Source organism: Elephas maximus, chromosome 15, assembly GCF_024166365.1.
Source record: "Elephas maximus indicus isolate mEleMax1 chromosome 15, mEleMax1 primary haplotype, whole genome shotgun sequence".
Classification (NCBI taxonomy): domain Eukaryota; kingdom Metazoa; phylum Chordata; class Mammalia; order Proboscidea; family Elephantidae; genus Elephas; species Elephas maximus.
Window position 1 is genome coordinate 44,253,882 of NC_064833.1, and position 16,322 is coordinate 44,270,203.

At 36.4% G+C, this 16,322-nt stretch overlaps 1 protein-coding gene across 3 annotated transcripts in view; it reads right to left on the reverse strand.

Moving 5' to 3' along the window:
* Window positions 1-872: 872 nt before the first annotated feature.
* MTDH (metadherin) overlaps window positions 873-16,322 on the reverse strand; it is a 60,048-nt gene continuing 44,598 nt past the window's right edge. For all 3 annotated transcript variants that reach the window (XM_049853884.1, XM_049853886.1, XM_049853885.1), the window contains 5 exons: window positions 11,797-11,921; window positions 7,609-7,716; window positions 6,651-6,791; window positions 3,235-3,391; window positions 873-2,598 (listed from right to left, as the gene is read on the reverse strand). In XM_049853884.1, the coding sequence (XP_049709841.1) occupies window positions 2,528-2,598; window positions 3,235-3,391; window positions 6,651-6,791; window positions 7,609-7,716; window positions 11,797-11,921 (602 nt within the window). In that variant the 3' untranslated portion in view covers window positions 873-2,527. The remainder of the gene's footprint in view (window positions 2,599-3,234; window positions 3,392-6,650; window positions 6,792-7,608; window positions 7,717-11,796; window positions 11,922-16,322) is intronic.

Here is a 16,322-nt window from a genome sequence, read left to right on the forward strand (position 1 = left end):
TGGTTTCTCCAGGAAGTCTTGTTTGCTACTAGGAATAAGGTTCCCCTGCAGGCCTGGCTAAGCCTGAAGGGGTCAATTATACCCCTAACAGTTCTGGAAACGTCTATCCAGCCACCAAGTAGCTCCCTCCTCCGTGTACTAGTGCCCCCAGAGAGCACTAAAATCAAGGTAATTGTGTCAACCTAGATTTTAGTGCCCTGCGAGTTGATGATGAAAACCAGTTCCTTTGTTCAGATTCCAGAAAAAGCTTTAATACCATACAAAGATCTTATGGAATAGGTAAACAGTACTGGACAATGACACTTCATTGTGCAAACGATCTACACCTCATAAATATGAAAAAGGATGAATACATTAATTTTATCACTCACATAGCTGCCATCTCTTAAAACGTAAAATCTACTCTCTAGCTTATAAGCGAGACAGGAAGGACAGAGGGATCTCCATACTGGATCCATCCCAACTTAGCAATCAGTGTGCTCTCCACCTCCACAATAATTCTCTCCTCAAAAGACGGTGGGTGTTTCTACCACCTGGTGTAGCTGGTTGAATGGGGAGATACGTGGATGGAGAAATAAAGTGTAACATCTGACAGTCAACAGAATTCTAACTAAAGAAATAGTGAGGTAGAGTTGAGAGAGTTCAATTAAATGTATTGAGCATAGACCTTTTGGCACATTCCAAAATCACACAGACTCCCTAGCAAATTCTCCTTTGCGATACCTTTACAAAGTGCTGGCAACTTAGGAATCCTCACATCTATTTAGGCAACACCTATGTAAAGCTAATACAATAAAGTCATTTGAAGAAATGCATTCCTGGCACTTTAGTTGTCATTTATCCCCATATTGAAGCAAATAAAAACAATGCTATCCATTTGCTGAATTTATTTAAACAAATCAACTTAAAGTATCACTGAATTAAACAAAACTTCTGACATGTAAACATACTGCCATGTTCCTGAAACAGATGTTAACACCTGCATAAAAGTTAATATCGCTTGTTAGGAAAGCTGTTCATTAATAAGGCCAGTCTTCAGCAAAACTAAAGCCATTTTGTTTCTTTAGCTTTCCTAGTCTGACAATACAATACTATCAAACCACAATCATATATAATAAAGACAACATTGGATGGATATATCAGTACCATTGGTTACAGCTGTTAAAACGGTTTCATTCTTGGTGCCACAGAAAAACAAGTAAGCCAATTACATCAAATAAATCATGGCTTTTTTTCTCTTTATCACAATTCACTAAGTGATGTTAATTATGGTCCTTGTCAAACACGTTTGGTAAAGGCTATATACAGTGTACATGGCTGAGCATGCACTATTTATACTTACAAAGATACCTGCCAGTTTATTACGATAGAATTACACAGTGCCTGCAAAAGTTGAAACATCTCACACGTCATTGTAATCAATACAGTTTCAAGCAGGAAATGTTCCTTATTTGATCACAATTGCAATAGTTACATGAAAATTCTTATAAAAACACTAATCCCCTTCAGGAAATTGATGCATATTCTACACACTACAGGTTAAGGCAGTAAAAAAATGTATTCCTGATAACTGGAGGTCTTGACAATGTCAATTAAAGCTGTCTGATGCTAGTTTTTCATTCTCCATCAAATCCTCAAAGTTCTGTCTGTATAACTAGTTTGTGAATGATTTTATTTTTAAAGTAAAAAAATCTTAGTTAACTAAAAAGAGCTGACAGTGGAAAAAGTAATTGCTAGGGAAAGAAAATACGTAAGTTGGCTTTTGCCTAAAAGTTTTCAAATCATAAACAAGAGCATTAATTGTGAGTCTGAATCTTAAAAGTATAAAACAATTACATATAGTTTACCTTTAATTTAAAATATACTGTACTTTGAACAATTCAAGTAATGTAAACTATCAAAAATTACTTCATAAACCATATAAGTGTCAACTGCATTTTCAATGTTTTAAGAACTTTTTAAAAACTGTAAACTCAACTATGACAGTTTAGTTAAATGATAAGTGACTTTTTATTCGCACTTGTGATTCCTTTAATACAAATTGTTACCAACGAATATGTAAAGATATGGCAGATTATGCACTTGATCAAAGCACTTTGATTTAAGCATAAAACAGATTCAAATGGTACAAGTTCCGTGCATAAGATTCAAGAAGTACCTACTAACTTGTAGGCAACCCTCTCTCTAATCAGAATCCTTTATTCCTCAGCTGCAGATGAGATAGGGCACAATCTGTTGTAAACAGGGCACTGTTGTAAAACCAGGATAATATTCTTAAATTAAGATTATTCTTGTTAAATTGAAAACTTTCTCAAGTGTCTTCCAGCACTGTAGTATGTTCTGCTGACTTTAGTTTCATAAATTAACTTTCCTTTGATTCCATTTTTATGGTGGCTGTGTTCACAGTTTTGTTTTAAAAATTGGTTGAAATTTATATAAAACTCTGTACATGTTCACAAATTATTGCATAAACAGCATAATCTTCAAGACAGTGTTTGCAAACACATGTCCAATTCAGGAAAAATATTCACGTTTCCCGTCTGGCTTTTTTCTTCTTTTTTATTTGTTTGGGAGATTCCCGGCTAGTTTCAGACTTGGCTAAAAAACAAGCAAGCAAATGAATGAACAACAACAAAAAAAAACCGAAAACAGTGAAAAAAAAGTTAGAAGGGTAGTAAGTACTATTACCAGTCACATTTTCTCAATAATATAAAAGTAGTGACAATGAAAAAATGCTCTAAAATCCACTAGTAATGCCTCAAATTTTATGTTCAAGTCCCAGTTTCATCTTAAGTATTCTACGCCTGCTTTCCTCCCTTCCTTTCAATCATAACACATTATAATCACTGATATTCAATTATTTCTGATCTAGAGAAACCACCATTTAATATGGCTCAACGTAACCAATCAGAGCGGTAACGGGAAAACGGACGATAAAGGTAGCTGAACAGAGAAAAGGGGAAAGGCATAGACCACTGCGCAGTCTCCAGAACAAGAGCACAGAAGAAAGCAGAGGGAGAAGACAGAGAAGCAGGCAGGTACGAAGTCCTCCTCTCTCCGTGAGTTATTTCAGCTCCACAACAACTGAGTTCACAAGATTCCAAAGACCTCAGTCTTTGGAAAAGCTGACATATTAATACATCAGACTTCTAAATTCAGAACTTTAACACTTATATAAGAAAAAGTAATACAGCCCATAAAACACTCAAAGAACTAAAAATGAGGATTACTCACTCTGTGAAGGAGGCACACTATTTTGCTTAATATTAGACTTGGATTTATCTGTCTCTTGTAGCATCGGTGGCACTTGGGAAGAGCTCTTGTCAGAATCACTTTTTGATAAAATTATAGATGGCTCCATAGAAACAGCAGGTGGAAGAGTCTTGATAGGCTATTTTGGAATAAAACTATGTTAGTTTTTCTTTTGTAGAAACATCCTAATAAAATTAAACATTTTAGTCATTATCAAAAGGCTTTTTAACAGCAAGCAAATGCTAAGACGGTTTCTAAATAATTTATCATCAGAAGCGCTGCAATTCATGCCTGCCCTCTAGTGATGCAACTAGATAAACCCTGACCTACAATATTCACGAATACAGGTTGAGATAAAAAGGGGTACAGGTATAAAACTATAAAACGTCTACTAAACCTCAAACAGGAGTGAATAATTCTTCCCATTTGCATTAACTTTTATACTTTTCTTTTTCATTATAAATAGCCAGATTTTGTATTTGTTGGTGATTCAATGTTGCTGTTGTCAGGTGCCGCTGAGTCAATTTCAACTGGTAACAACCCTAAGTGACAGAACAGAACTGTCCTATGGGGTTTCTAGAGTGTAATCTTTTTTTTTTTTTAATTGTACTTTAGATGAAGGTTTACAGAACAAACTAGTTTCTCATCAGTTAGTACACACATTGTTCTGTGACACTGGTTAACAACCCCATGACACGTCATCACTCTCCCTTCTCAACCCTGGGCTCCCTATTACACCAGCATTCCTGTGCCCTCCTGTCTTCCAGTCCCTGCCCCAGGGCTGCTGCACCCCTTTAGTCTTGTTTTGTTCCATGGGCCTGTTAAATCTTCGGCTAAAGGGTGAACTTCAGGAGTGACCTCATTATCGAGCTGAAAGGGTGTCTGGGGGCCATACTCTCAGGGTTTCTCCACTGTCAGGCCAGCAAGTCTGGTCTTTCTTCTTGAGTTAGTCTAGGCTGTAATCTTTAAGGGAGCAAACTGGCAGATCTTTCTCTTGTGGAGCTGCTGGGTGGGTTCGAACTGCCAGCATTCTGGTTAGCAACTGAGCGCATAACCATTGTACCACCAGGGATCCTTAGCTCCTTAGTGATTCAATAGTTAAGCCCATTTCCCACCAATTCTCAACTTCTCAAACCTTTTTTGTGTGAAAAACAAAACGAAAAATAGTTAATTTCTCAACTACCGGTAGGTAATACCACCTCTTCTCCTTCCAAAGAGGTAGGATGAGCACTGAGAATATTATCCCAAACAGCACCAGCAATAGCTTCAGTTTCCCAACTAAGGAAAAAGGTGGCCCCATACCAGGGCTTTGAGCTGGTTCGAACCAGTTCAGTCATGGCTGACAAAACAGGTACAGACCTGAAGTTTTACAATTTAGCAGTACCAGAATTGGAAAAATTACAGGTTGATGTCCTAGAATGGGAGATTCAGGAGGGGCATAGTGAGCCCTTTCAGGAGCCTGATGCACGAGGCTGGATTATTGGCAGGACTGCAAGACAGCGGCACACATTCAAAGCAGCTCAGTCGGCCACCATCCGTGAATGGGGCACCTCCATCCTCAGCTGGGCAGTGCTGCTTTAGACTGGGCTCAAAATCCGAAAGCAAGAGATCTGGTTGCTATCAATACTACATTGCTCTTGTTCTCTAAGAGGGAAATTAAGTGTCTAGCAGACTTCCATCTGTAATTTTTCCCTTTCCGGACATCTTTCCCATTCACTGTAACTTTAAAAACATGAGTCTGTTCAGGTGATGCTTCCTAAGCCACGACTGAACCTGACAGAACCAGTTCGAAGTCCTGCCACATACAAAAGCAGACTGTGGCCACCAGTCTTACTGATTACAACAGCTAGTAATCTCAGGTCCAAACATTCAGAATTTTATCCAGTCTGGTAGTGAAATGAGAATGCTTAGGGCATACTTGAGCCTTATTCCTTCTCCCCAGTTGGGAGCAGGAAAGAGGTAAACTAACTGAGTTGCCTCACTGAGGTATCACTGTTAATGAGTGGTCAGGACCAGGTAATGACAGAAACTCTAATATTTGGCGTGTCCTGAGGCTGTAACAGCTCAGAGATCATTTTATCCTTTAGCTTTTTTTTTTTTTTTAACCTGTGATCATTATTCTGAACGCAGAAACAAGGCTAAGTAATGTTTCTCTTGCTCGTTGTTCTTCTAGGCTTTCCAGCACCTCCAATAGTGTGTGACACATATTAGTTTCCCAATAAATTTTTTTTGAATGAGTAAATCACGGGCGACTAAAGCAGAATTTAACATACTTTGATATGGTGTAATTTACCCAACCAGAAATCAGATATAGAAGAGCCATGGTCTTTGTCATTGGTCTAGACCTTTTGTAAAGTGGTTCCTCTGATTCATCAGTATTTTCCATAGAATGCACATGATTTGAGAATCATAGTTACATAATGTATATGCTTTGGGGAAAATGCAACCAATTATATTTTCTCTAAGCTGTCTATCCCTTGTATGCCCAGATATTTAATAGCAGAAAATATAGTCTAGTGGCTCTAAGGCGTCCTACTTTTTTCTTGGGTTGTCATGAGCATTAGTGTATTTAAAATGCTTAGTACAGTGCTTTGATAAAATATCAGAATACAATTCTCAAATTGTCAAAACTTTGTTCCTTGAATATAGAAAAATTACCTGGCTATTTTTTTTTTTATTGTACTTTAAATGAAAGTTTACAAACCAAGGTCGGACTCTCATACAAAAGTTTATAAACACCCTGCTATATACTCCTAATTGCTCTCCCCCTAATGAAACTGTACACTCCTTCCCTACTCTATTTCTTTTCAAGTCCATTCAGCCAGCTTCTGACCCTCTCTACCCTCTCATCCCCCCTTCAGACAGGACAAGCCAACATCGTCTCACGTGTCTACTTGATCCAAGAAGCTCATTCTTCACCAGTATCAGTCTATCCCATAGTCTAGTCCAATCCCTGTCTGAAGAGTTAACTTTAGGAATGGTTCCTGTCTTGGGCTAATAGAAGGTCTGGGGACCATGACCTCCGGGATCATTCTAATCTCAGTCAGACCATTAAGTCTGGTCTTTTTATGAGAATTTGGGGTCTGCATCCCACTGCTCTCCTGCTCCCTCAGGGGTTCTCTGCTGTGTTCCCTGTCAGGGCAGTCATCGGTTGTAGCCGGGTACCATCTAGTTCTTCTGGTCTCAGGCTAATGTAGCCTCTGGCATATGTGGCCCTTTCTCTCTCTTGGACTCATAACTATCCTGTGTCTTTGCTGTTCTTCATTCTCCTTTGCTCCAGGTGGGTTGAGACCAATTGATGCATCTTAGATGGCCGGCCACTTGCTAGCGTTTAAGACCCCAGACACCACTCTCCAAGTGCGATGTAGAATGTTTTCTTAATAGACTTTATTATGTACCTGGCTATTTTTGACGAGCACTTCAGCTGCTTCACTAGTGCTTATGGTCTTCAAAGAAAAAGCTTTTTCCTGTTTTGGACGAGCTTTAGAGGTATTCACTGGAAGCTCTTCTCTAACCTCTTTTTCTAATTCTTCTGTGTCCTACAGAGAAAAGTAGTCAATTCTTTTGTAATTAAAATCTACTTGGCATTTGTACTAATATCCAGAAGATGTCCCAATAATTTCGTTTCAGAAGCTGCTCAACAGCTTAAAAAGAGATGATATAAAAATAATTACTCGAAGATATATAATACATATGAACATTTTGTACACAGTCATTGCCTTGGCTTTCCAAGGTTTTTAAATCAGTTGTGAATTTTAAAAAAGACAAAAAACACCCCGCCTTTAAATGGGAACCATCCTAACTTACTAAACCAACACAGAGTAAATTAAACTAGTGTATCTTCTATTTTTCAAAAAGTACACAGTGAACTAGTGGATACTTAACTAAGACTTTAGAACAGCATTTTGCTTAATAATTTCTTCAACAAGTGAAATGTTTACATATAAGTGAATTTTCTAGGTAAATTAAGCTTACACAGTAGAAAGGGCACGAACAGCTAGCGTCTGTTGATGAGAAGTTAAAAAAGCAGGAAAGATACTAAGTGGAACAGCCAGCAAAAACAACGTCATACGAAAAACCCCACTTGTTATGTGGTTTTTCTAATCGCACTGAACGTTACCATTCAGTTACTCAAAGCAAATTTTTTTATGTGTGAAATGTTGTGCACCATTATAATCAAAAATAAGTTGAGTAATATGGAATTTTCTTTAAAACATTCTGTGATTTTTCAAATTATTTTCAACAAAGTCTGATTTCTCACACTGTGACTTTCATCTCATCATATTCTTAGTGTTTGCATATTATCTCTACATATTTTCAGTGCTTAATGAATATTTGTTGTTTTGATATTCTTACCTGTGCAAGAGAGTTATCTTCACCTTGCTTCTTCTTTTTCTTCTTTTTCTTCTTAGATTTCCCAGCTTGAAGAGCTCCCTCTCCTTTTTCTTTATCATCATCAGACACCTATTGTTAAAAGTGTAAAATATTAAAAGTGAGCCAACTGGTTAAGTTTTCATTATTCAGAAATTATGGAATAATTTCATCCATTAGATTCATTCTTTGTCCCCCAAATTCTAAATAAGAATTAGTAACAAATAATAAAACTGATCTAATATTACACATTTATGGAATAACAATACATGGATGCACCATCCTCTTATTGTTCATAATAGGCTGCTTTTCCCATGTCTTTTATTATTCATTACAAGATCAATTAGAGAACTGTGCAAACCCTGGTGTTTTAAGAAGGCACTGGACGGAGAGTTCTCTTTGTTTTATTGTAGCTTTTAAATGCAGAGCTACTTGCATTACATTTATATTTGCCCTGCTATGGGAATGAAATGGCAAGCTATAGAGTGGGAAAAATGTTTGTAAACCATATATCCAACAAAGGACTAGTATTTAGAACATATAAAGAAAACACAAAACTCAAAAGTAAAAAAAAACAAACAATCCAATAAGAAAATGTGCAAAAGACACAAACCAGTAGTTCACCAGAGGATATACAGTGGCAACAAAGCAAACAGAAAGATGTTCAATATCATTAGCCACTAGGGAAATACAAATTAAACTAGCTACCACTAAGGTACCTATCAGAACAGCTAAAATGAAAAATAGTGACAATACCAAATGCTTGTGAGGATGCAGAGAAACTGGATTGCCAGCAGGTGTGTAAAATGGTACAGTCACTCTGGAAAAGAGTTTGGTAGTTTCTTAAAGAGCTAAATATGTAACCCCTATAGATTCTAGCAATTGCACTCCTAGGCACTTCTGCCAGAGAAATGAAGGCTTGTGTTCACACAAAAAACTGAACACGAATGTGCACAGCAGTTTTATTTGTAATAGCCGAAATCTGGGAACAACCCAGATGTCCTTCAACTGATGAATCATTAAACTGAGGAACATCCAGATCATGGAATACCACTTAGCAGTGAAGAAGAAGGAACCAGTGATACACACAATAACCTGGATGAACAGACAAGAAAATTATGCAAGTGAGATAAACCAATCCTAAAAGGTTATATACTGTATGATTCCATTCATATAACATTCTTGAAATTATAAAATTATAGAAACAGAGACAAGAGTACCGGTTGCCTCGGGTTATGGAGGGTGTGAAGATGGGAGGGAAGACGTGTGGCTTTAAACGGGCAATTTAAGGGATCCTTTTGGTGATGGAAATGTTCTGTATCATGACTGTATCAATGTCAACATCCTGGTTGTGATACTGAACTACAGTTTTTCAAGATGTTACCAGCAGGGCAATCTACTGGATACAGGGAATCTTGCTGTATTACTTCTTACAACTGCACGTGAATGTGCGATAACCTGTTTAATGTTTAATTAAAAAAACTTGAACTTGAGAAGAAATGTCTTTAAATATAACAAAATGTCTTTAAAGTAACAATAAAAATACCTGGTAAATTAGGATTGTTAAATTAGCATTCATGATACTTTTTCACATATACCCTGTGGTTGAACTCACTATGGAAAATGACAGCCTAGGTTACCAGACTATCTTTAGAGGAAGAGATGATGTGGGTAACTGCTATTTATCTGCTCAGCATCATGGTCATTTTAATGATTCTGGAGGTTTTACGAACAAATAGCTTACAGAAAAAAAAAAAGAAAAAGGCAAGCAAGCAAGCTAAGAGATTTTCAGTCCAACCTGCCTGTCAGTTGTGGAGAAACTGCCACAGAAGTTTTCAGCACTAAGAGTTTATTGACATTTATTTATACCCTTACCCTGTTAGTACCTTTCTTTCTCTGGTCTCTAAAATACTCAAATAACGCTTAAAACACATATGAATAGAAGCATCCAATGTAAGACAATCAGGTCATAACACACTCATCAGTCTGCTTCTCAGCTCATTATAATCTAACCATAAAAGAAATGTAGTTCCCTATGGCAAAACACTTTATTTTTGATAATAGGAGGAAGTCTGAAATCAACTCCATACCATCTTTTAACTAATATAAAAGGGCTGGAGTTAAGATTTAGCAATGTTGTGGCTGTGTGAGTCTTTTTTTTTTTTTTTTTAAAGAATGAACAAATTTAAAAATACTAAAAGCATGGAGAGACTACCAAACATCTGTGTCCTCCCCTTTGGATTTAATAAATGTTGGACATTTTGACAATTTTAGATTTTTAACAATTAAAGACATTATTGGTAAATTAAAGTTTCCTTAAACCCCATCTCATTTTCACCCTATTTTCCTAAAGGTAACTTATTTTTATGACCATCTATCTTCTGTGTCCAACCAACCAATTTTTCTATAAATTTATGCAAATCCACATAAAAATTTTTACATAACTGGCATCATACTTCCTGTAACTGATCTTCGTCATTCAGCATTTTCAAAATTCTATCCACACTGATATTAATGTAGCTTTATTTCATTAGTTTTTAACTTCTGTATAATATGCCACTGCACAAACATACCATACTTTATTTCTCCATTCCCCAACTGACAGGCCATTTAGATAATGTCCCATTTTTGCTTAGAAATGTACATGATGATTGCTAAATACAGTCAGAAAAAGAATTGCTTTGATGTGTGATCAAGTCTTACTTCACTGAGTGGATCTACTTTTTAATTCTGATGATCAGCACGGAGAAGTTCTAACTGGAGAAATGAAGACTTAACGGCTGTTACGTCCACTAAGCATTCAACAAATATTTGAATGGTTACTGTGTGTTAAGGTACTGTACTAGGAAGCTTTTGTAGGTCCAGTCAAAAACTCATTTTTCCCCTTGACTTTCATACTGCCTGCCAACTGTCTCTCCCTACATTTATTTATACCCCTAACCTACTAGTCCCTCTCTTTCTCTGGTCTCCAAAAATGAAAGGTGCTATATCCTACTAAAGTTCAACTGATCCACTTGTACCTAGGGCTCCCATTCCCCTACTGCCTCTTCCAGGACCTTACCCTACTATTAGTTAAACCTTTTCTTTCATTTATGTTTAATGAATTTTTACTTAAACATAATTTTTTTTTTTTTATACTTTCTTCTACACCATTTTCCTTTTGTCTACAGATAAGCTAAAGCAGGAGTCTACAAACTGCAAACCCAGTCCTTGTAAATAAAGTCTTACTAGAACACAGCCAAACCCATTCTTTCCGTAGTGTCTACAGCTGCTTTTGCATTACCGTATCAGAGTTGAATAGCTAGCTGAGTCACACTATATGGCCCTTTAACAGAAAGTCTGCCAGCCCCCTATCCTAGAACTTCTCCAATCATTAAAATACAAACAACCCCTCACAAAACACTCCTGCTACCTACCACACATTGCTGTTAACCACTATCTCCTCCATTCATAGGAAAACTTTCTTAAAAAACAAAAACAAACTCATACTTGTTATTACTCAACTTACTGCAACATGGTTTCTATTCCAAAATTTCTAACAAAGTTGCTCTTGGTAAATTACCAAGGAGCAAATCCAATGATATTTTTCAGTCCTAACATTACTAACCCCTCTGTTGCTTCTGATGCTGTTGATCGCTGCCTCTTCCTAATTGCCTCAGCCTCCATGACCCAGAACTCTCCTCCCTCAGTCCCGTCCATGGGGTTTCTCACTCCTGCAAAGTTGAGAGTTCCTCAGATGTCTACGCTCATTCCAATGCTCTTTTCAACTCTAAAGATGTTTCCTAGATATTTCACCCAGCCTCATAGTTTTAACAAACACATGCTAATAATTTACAAAGATATCCTCCCTAAGCTCTAACCTGTTCGTATATTCGACTTCTGTTAGGTATATCTACAAAACATCCCACATTTAACATACCCAAACTGAACTAACGATCTTTCCCCCAATTAACTAGCTTTTCTCCTGTATTCTCTCTGGATGTAAATCCTCTGCATCTAAAGAGGTAAATCATGAACCACATGCTCCAAAGATTGAGGACAGAAAACATAAAGGATTACTGTACTCTTCAGTGACCAAGGAACATAATAATTGTTAATATAGAAGTAAATCCTTTCTCATGGGAATTATGAAGTATAAAGACTAAAAACACACCAACCACTCTGTTTACTCACTTTTTGATCATCAGGAATTGGTTCCTGGGATTTTAGAAGTGAAGCCCTTTCTTCATCTACCCAGTTCCCCCACTCTTCTGCTGGTGCATTCCAATCAGAGCTGGGATCAGCAGATGACAGACCATCTATAATTCAGAAGTGTGAATTAGGCATCAACCACAAACCAAATGCAAAAAATAAAATTCTCTAAGTTGAACTAAACTGGAATTTGAAAACTACTGTTTTTTTTTTTTTTTCCCAAGTACATTTTAAGGGCTAGGGGAAAAACCCAATAAAATGATGGTAAAAACCTTCATCCCAACTTCTGCTAGGCCTATTATATGGTTAATTAAACTGAATTTCTAAGAAACTCCAGAAAACTTAAAATTAACCTTTCAATTCCACTCTCCCTGCTTTCTTTATCTGTCTCCTGTATCTGCTCTCTTTTCACTACAAATCTGTAACTTGGTCTAGGAGTTGGTGTCTTTTTTTTGTCCTGATTATTTCAAGATTTTTGTAACGGATTTATTTTCTAGGCTCCAGAATTAGTCAATCTTTAACAGCAGTGCCAAAATTATAACTCTACTTGTCATATACCTACCCTTTCTTATGAGCGTTTCAAGATTAGGTTTCTCTTCAAATTCACCAAGTCACGACGGAACATTTAACCTCTTCTTTTTCTCCTCTTTTAATAACTTAACCTGTACCACCCTACATTTTTTAACTTATATAATGCTCCTTTAATTGGACCATTTCAAAAGTATTTGAGTCACTTTCAGGGCTTTATTCATCTTATTTTCAAGAATGAATTATTATTCCAGACTTTCAAATCAAATCTGTTTCTCTCACTCCAGGAGGGACTAAATTCTCTCTCTTTTAGGAAGCTATCATTGGCTTATCCTAAAAGGGAAAACGATCCTATAGGCTTTACTTTGGCTAAATACGCAGCTCTCAAAATTAATTCTTCCTTCTTCTCCCCTCACACCATACATTCCCATATACATACTCCTGTAATACACACTTATAGTCAGGTTTCATTTACAACGGTTTGAGGTTAGGATTTATTTCCAAATGATTAACAAGTTGTTCTAAAATTGCTTAACCGAAAAATCCAACTATTTCCCACTCACATCAAACGTCACTTTTAGCAAATACTAAATTCTTTCATGTACCTGTTAGTCTGTTTCTGAAATTTCTGTTCTATTCCACTCATCTATTCTTGGGATAGTGTCATATGTAATATAACTTTGTAATAATTTTAGCATCTAGAAGGACAAATCTGCCTGCATTACTTATTTTCGTCATTCTTATTTTTCTAGGTGAACTCTGTATTACTTTTTCCTTAAAGAGGAGGTATTATGATACACCATCATGAAGGCTTTAAAACCCATGTTTTGGAAGAATCTGGAAAAATGTTCACAGGAAAAACACACACACACACAACTGTCTGGACAGTATAATCCCAGATTTATATGTGACAAAGAAATAAAAGAAAATAACATGTTTATAATAGCTATATCTCAATAGTAGTATTATAAGAATTTTATCTATACATCTCTTCCTAAGCACTTACTATGTGCTAGGACTATTAAAGGCAGGTGTTAATCTATATGTTATCTTGTAGGCAGGTGCCAGATATACAAAAATGATCCCTCCCGACACGGAGCGGAGTCTATCCTGGGATGGAGAAAGGTTAAGGACAATAGACAAAAGTAAGTACAGAATGATAGATTCTATCATGGGTCATGGAAACAGAAGAGGGGCTAATCTAGTAGAGGACTGGAGAAGTTGAAAAGATAAGAATTTACAGTCTAGTGAGGGAAAAACACTGAACAAGTGCTTACAAGTATGCAATGTGTTACAAAGGGGAAATCTCTGTGAGGTTAAGAGCATGGGCATTAAGGTCAAACAAATCCACATTTGAATATTGCTCTACTATGTAATAAGTATGTGACTTGGGCCAAGTTTCTCAATCTTAATGGGCCACATATCAACCTCATAGGATAACCCAGAGGATTATGAGAGATACAGGTAAAGCAGTTCATAACAATGTAGCAAATGCTCAGTAAGTGGTATTACTGTTTTTATGTATCACTGGTAACATTAACGTTAGAAAGCCAGCTTCTAAGCCATCAGGCACATATAATGAGAATTTATTCCTCACAATCCTGACACATCACTTCTGTCACACTGGTTTAGCTTAAATCTCCCAAATAAAAAATCCGGGTTTGGGATATTATTTGTTCGTAAGTCATGTCTCCAAGGCCACTTGCCAGAAAAGAAGCAACTACTAAGTTTGGGGAGAAACTGTGGCCTATGGTTTAACTTCTATAAGAACATTAATAAAGGGACAAATCTATTGACTTCATAAAGCCTTAGGGTGATTGTTCCATGTTATTAGGTTCAGGGTTTTAATTTTTTTATTAAGTGGGATCAGATAAATCAAATAATATTTTCAAACAACAGATCAATCACCTGAACCTAGTAATTGCCACCAGATTCATGGGCTTAATTTGCGAATAAACTTCTTAGACATAGTTCCCTTTGAAATGATTCAAATTATAGTTCTCCCCATTTTTAAATAGAGTAATTTCTCATTACTCAAAATTCTCCCATTAGTCTGCCAGTCTGTCTTTTCAAAGAGCCCGATGAGTTTTTTCAATATGGTAAGAAATTTGTCTCTATTTAACTTGCTATTTAATAATGTTTTAAGTTTAAGCATCTCATTGTTAGTCTTTATTTTACCTCAGAGTAAGAAAATGATTATCAGCTATTTCCTGTCAGAATTTAATTCAGCACTAACTTTAATAAGACAAAAACAATTATTCTAGAAAGGCATTCTCCAGTGTTTAACAGACAATATTAATTAACACCACTAAGGAGATTATTATTTTTGCCATTAAAACTAAACCAAAACCAAATCCATGGCCGTCAGGTCGATTCCAACTCAGAGCAAACCTACAGGACAGAGCAGAACTGCCCCACAGGGTTTCCAAGACTGTAATCTTTATGGGAGCAGGCTGCCAGGTCTTTTCTCCCGCAGGGTGGTTGGCTGGTTCGAACCACAGACCTTTTGGTTAGCAGCCAAGCTCTTTAACCACTGCGTCACTACGACTCCTGATTTTGCCACTAGGGGAGGAGTAACAGCAACAGCACCAGTAGGACTTACTGAATATTTACTGTATACCAGGTACTGTTCTAAGCACTTTATACATTTTAACTCATTTGACTCTCTCAACAATGCTGTGGGGACGAACTATTATTTTTCTCATTTTATAGATGATGAAACCAAGGTATAGAGAGATGATGTAACTTGCTCAAGGGCAAGGGAGCTGGGTTTCAAATCCAAGAGGTCTATTCTCAAAGCTCATGATCCTAACCACTTCACTATGCTACACTATTTGTTCATATCTGTTACATTATTCAAATACTATTCCATTCACTAGTACTATATGCTACACTATTCAGTCACTCCTGTGTGCCAATGAGGATTAAGTTTTATTAAAAATCTTACTTTTTATAGGGGTTGTAATGATATTTTTCCTTTACCGTAAAGATAATGGATAGATTAACATGTGTCTTTAAAAAATGTTTAAGCCAAAATGTTATCTTCGTACCTTAGTATCTCTTCTTTTTTATTCATATTCAAGTGCTAGGGCAAATTCAATGCCTTTTTGTTAAATGATGATGTTTATGCCTCAAACCAGAGAGGTGATACATTAATCACATTGTAAAGGTAAAGCTAATATAATAAACTTTATGAATTAGTAATATCAAATATGCATGCTTGCATACTAAATCATGTATTCTTCAAATTCAGAAGTAACAATTATAGTCATTGGCCACCAAAACAGCCACATTAAAGACTGCAAAAATAAAATTCAGAGAAAATGAAATTAAAGAGAAGGTTTGGACCAAAAAGACTGCCAATACAGTGTAACAGAGATGGTGTTCTTGATACATGTTACTTTAATTACAAAATCTTAGGGATACATATATATACACACACACATACATATTTTCAATCTTTAATTTCAGCAGCCAATCGTGTTTTTCACGTTCAAAGAATTCTAACACAGATAAGACAAAAGTGGAGCTATTCTATACAAGTGGAGAAGCCTTGAGCCCTGTTTGCAATTTTCCTCAGCCTCAACCCACAGCCGCCTAACATACCTCAGTGCTATTTTTCTATAATGGCTTCTATTATTCTTACAGTCACTCTTCAATTCTAATCAGCACACTGATCATTATTCCTAAAAACACCTTGGATTTATATAATACTTTATAATTTACAAAGAGCTTCATGTTCATTCATAATCTTTTTAAAATCTCACAACCACCTATGGAAGTAAATATAACAGATTATTAGCTCCATTATAGAGCTGAATACATACAGATTGTAAGATAAGTGACAAAGCCCAACCCATATGAGGTATTATGCTTTACAGTCAGGACTGGAACTCAGCCAGTACTTCTCCAACTCCCGCACTTCCTAATCTTTAGCCAGCAATTCAAGATTTTTCACAATGTGTCCCTAGTCTACCTTT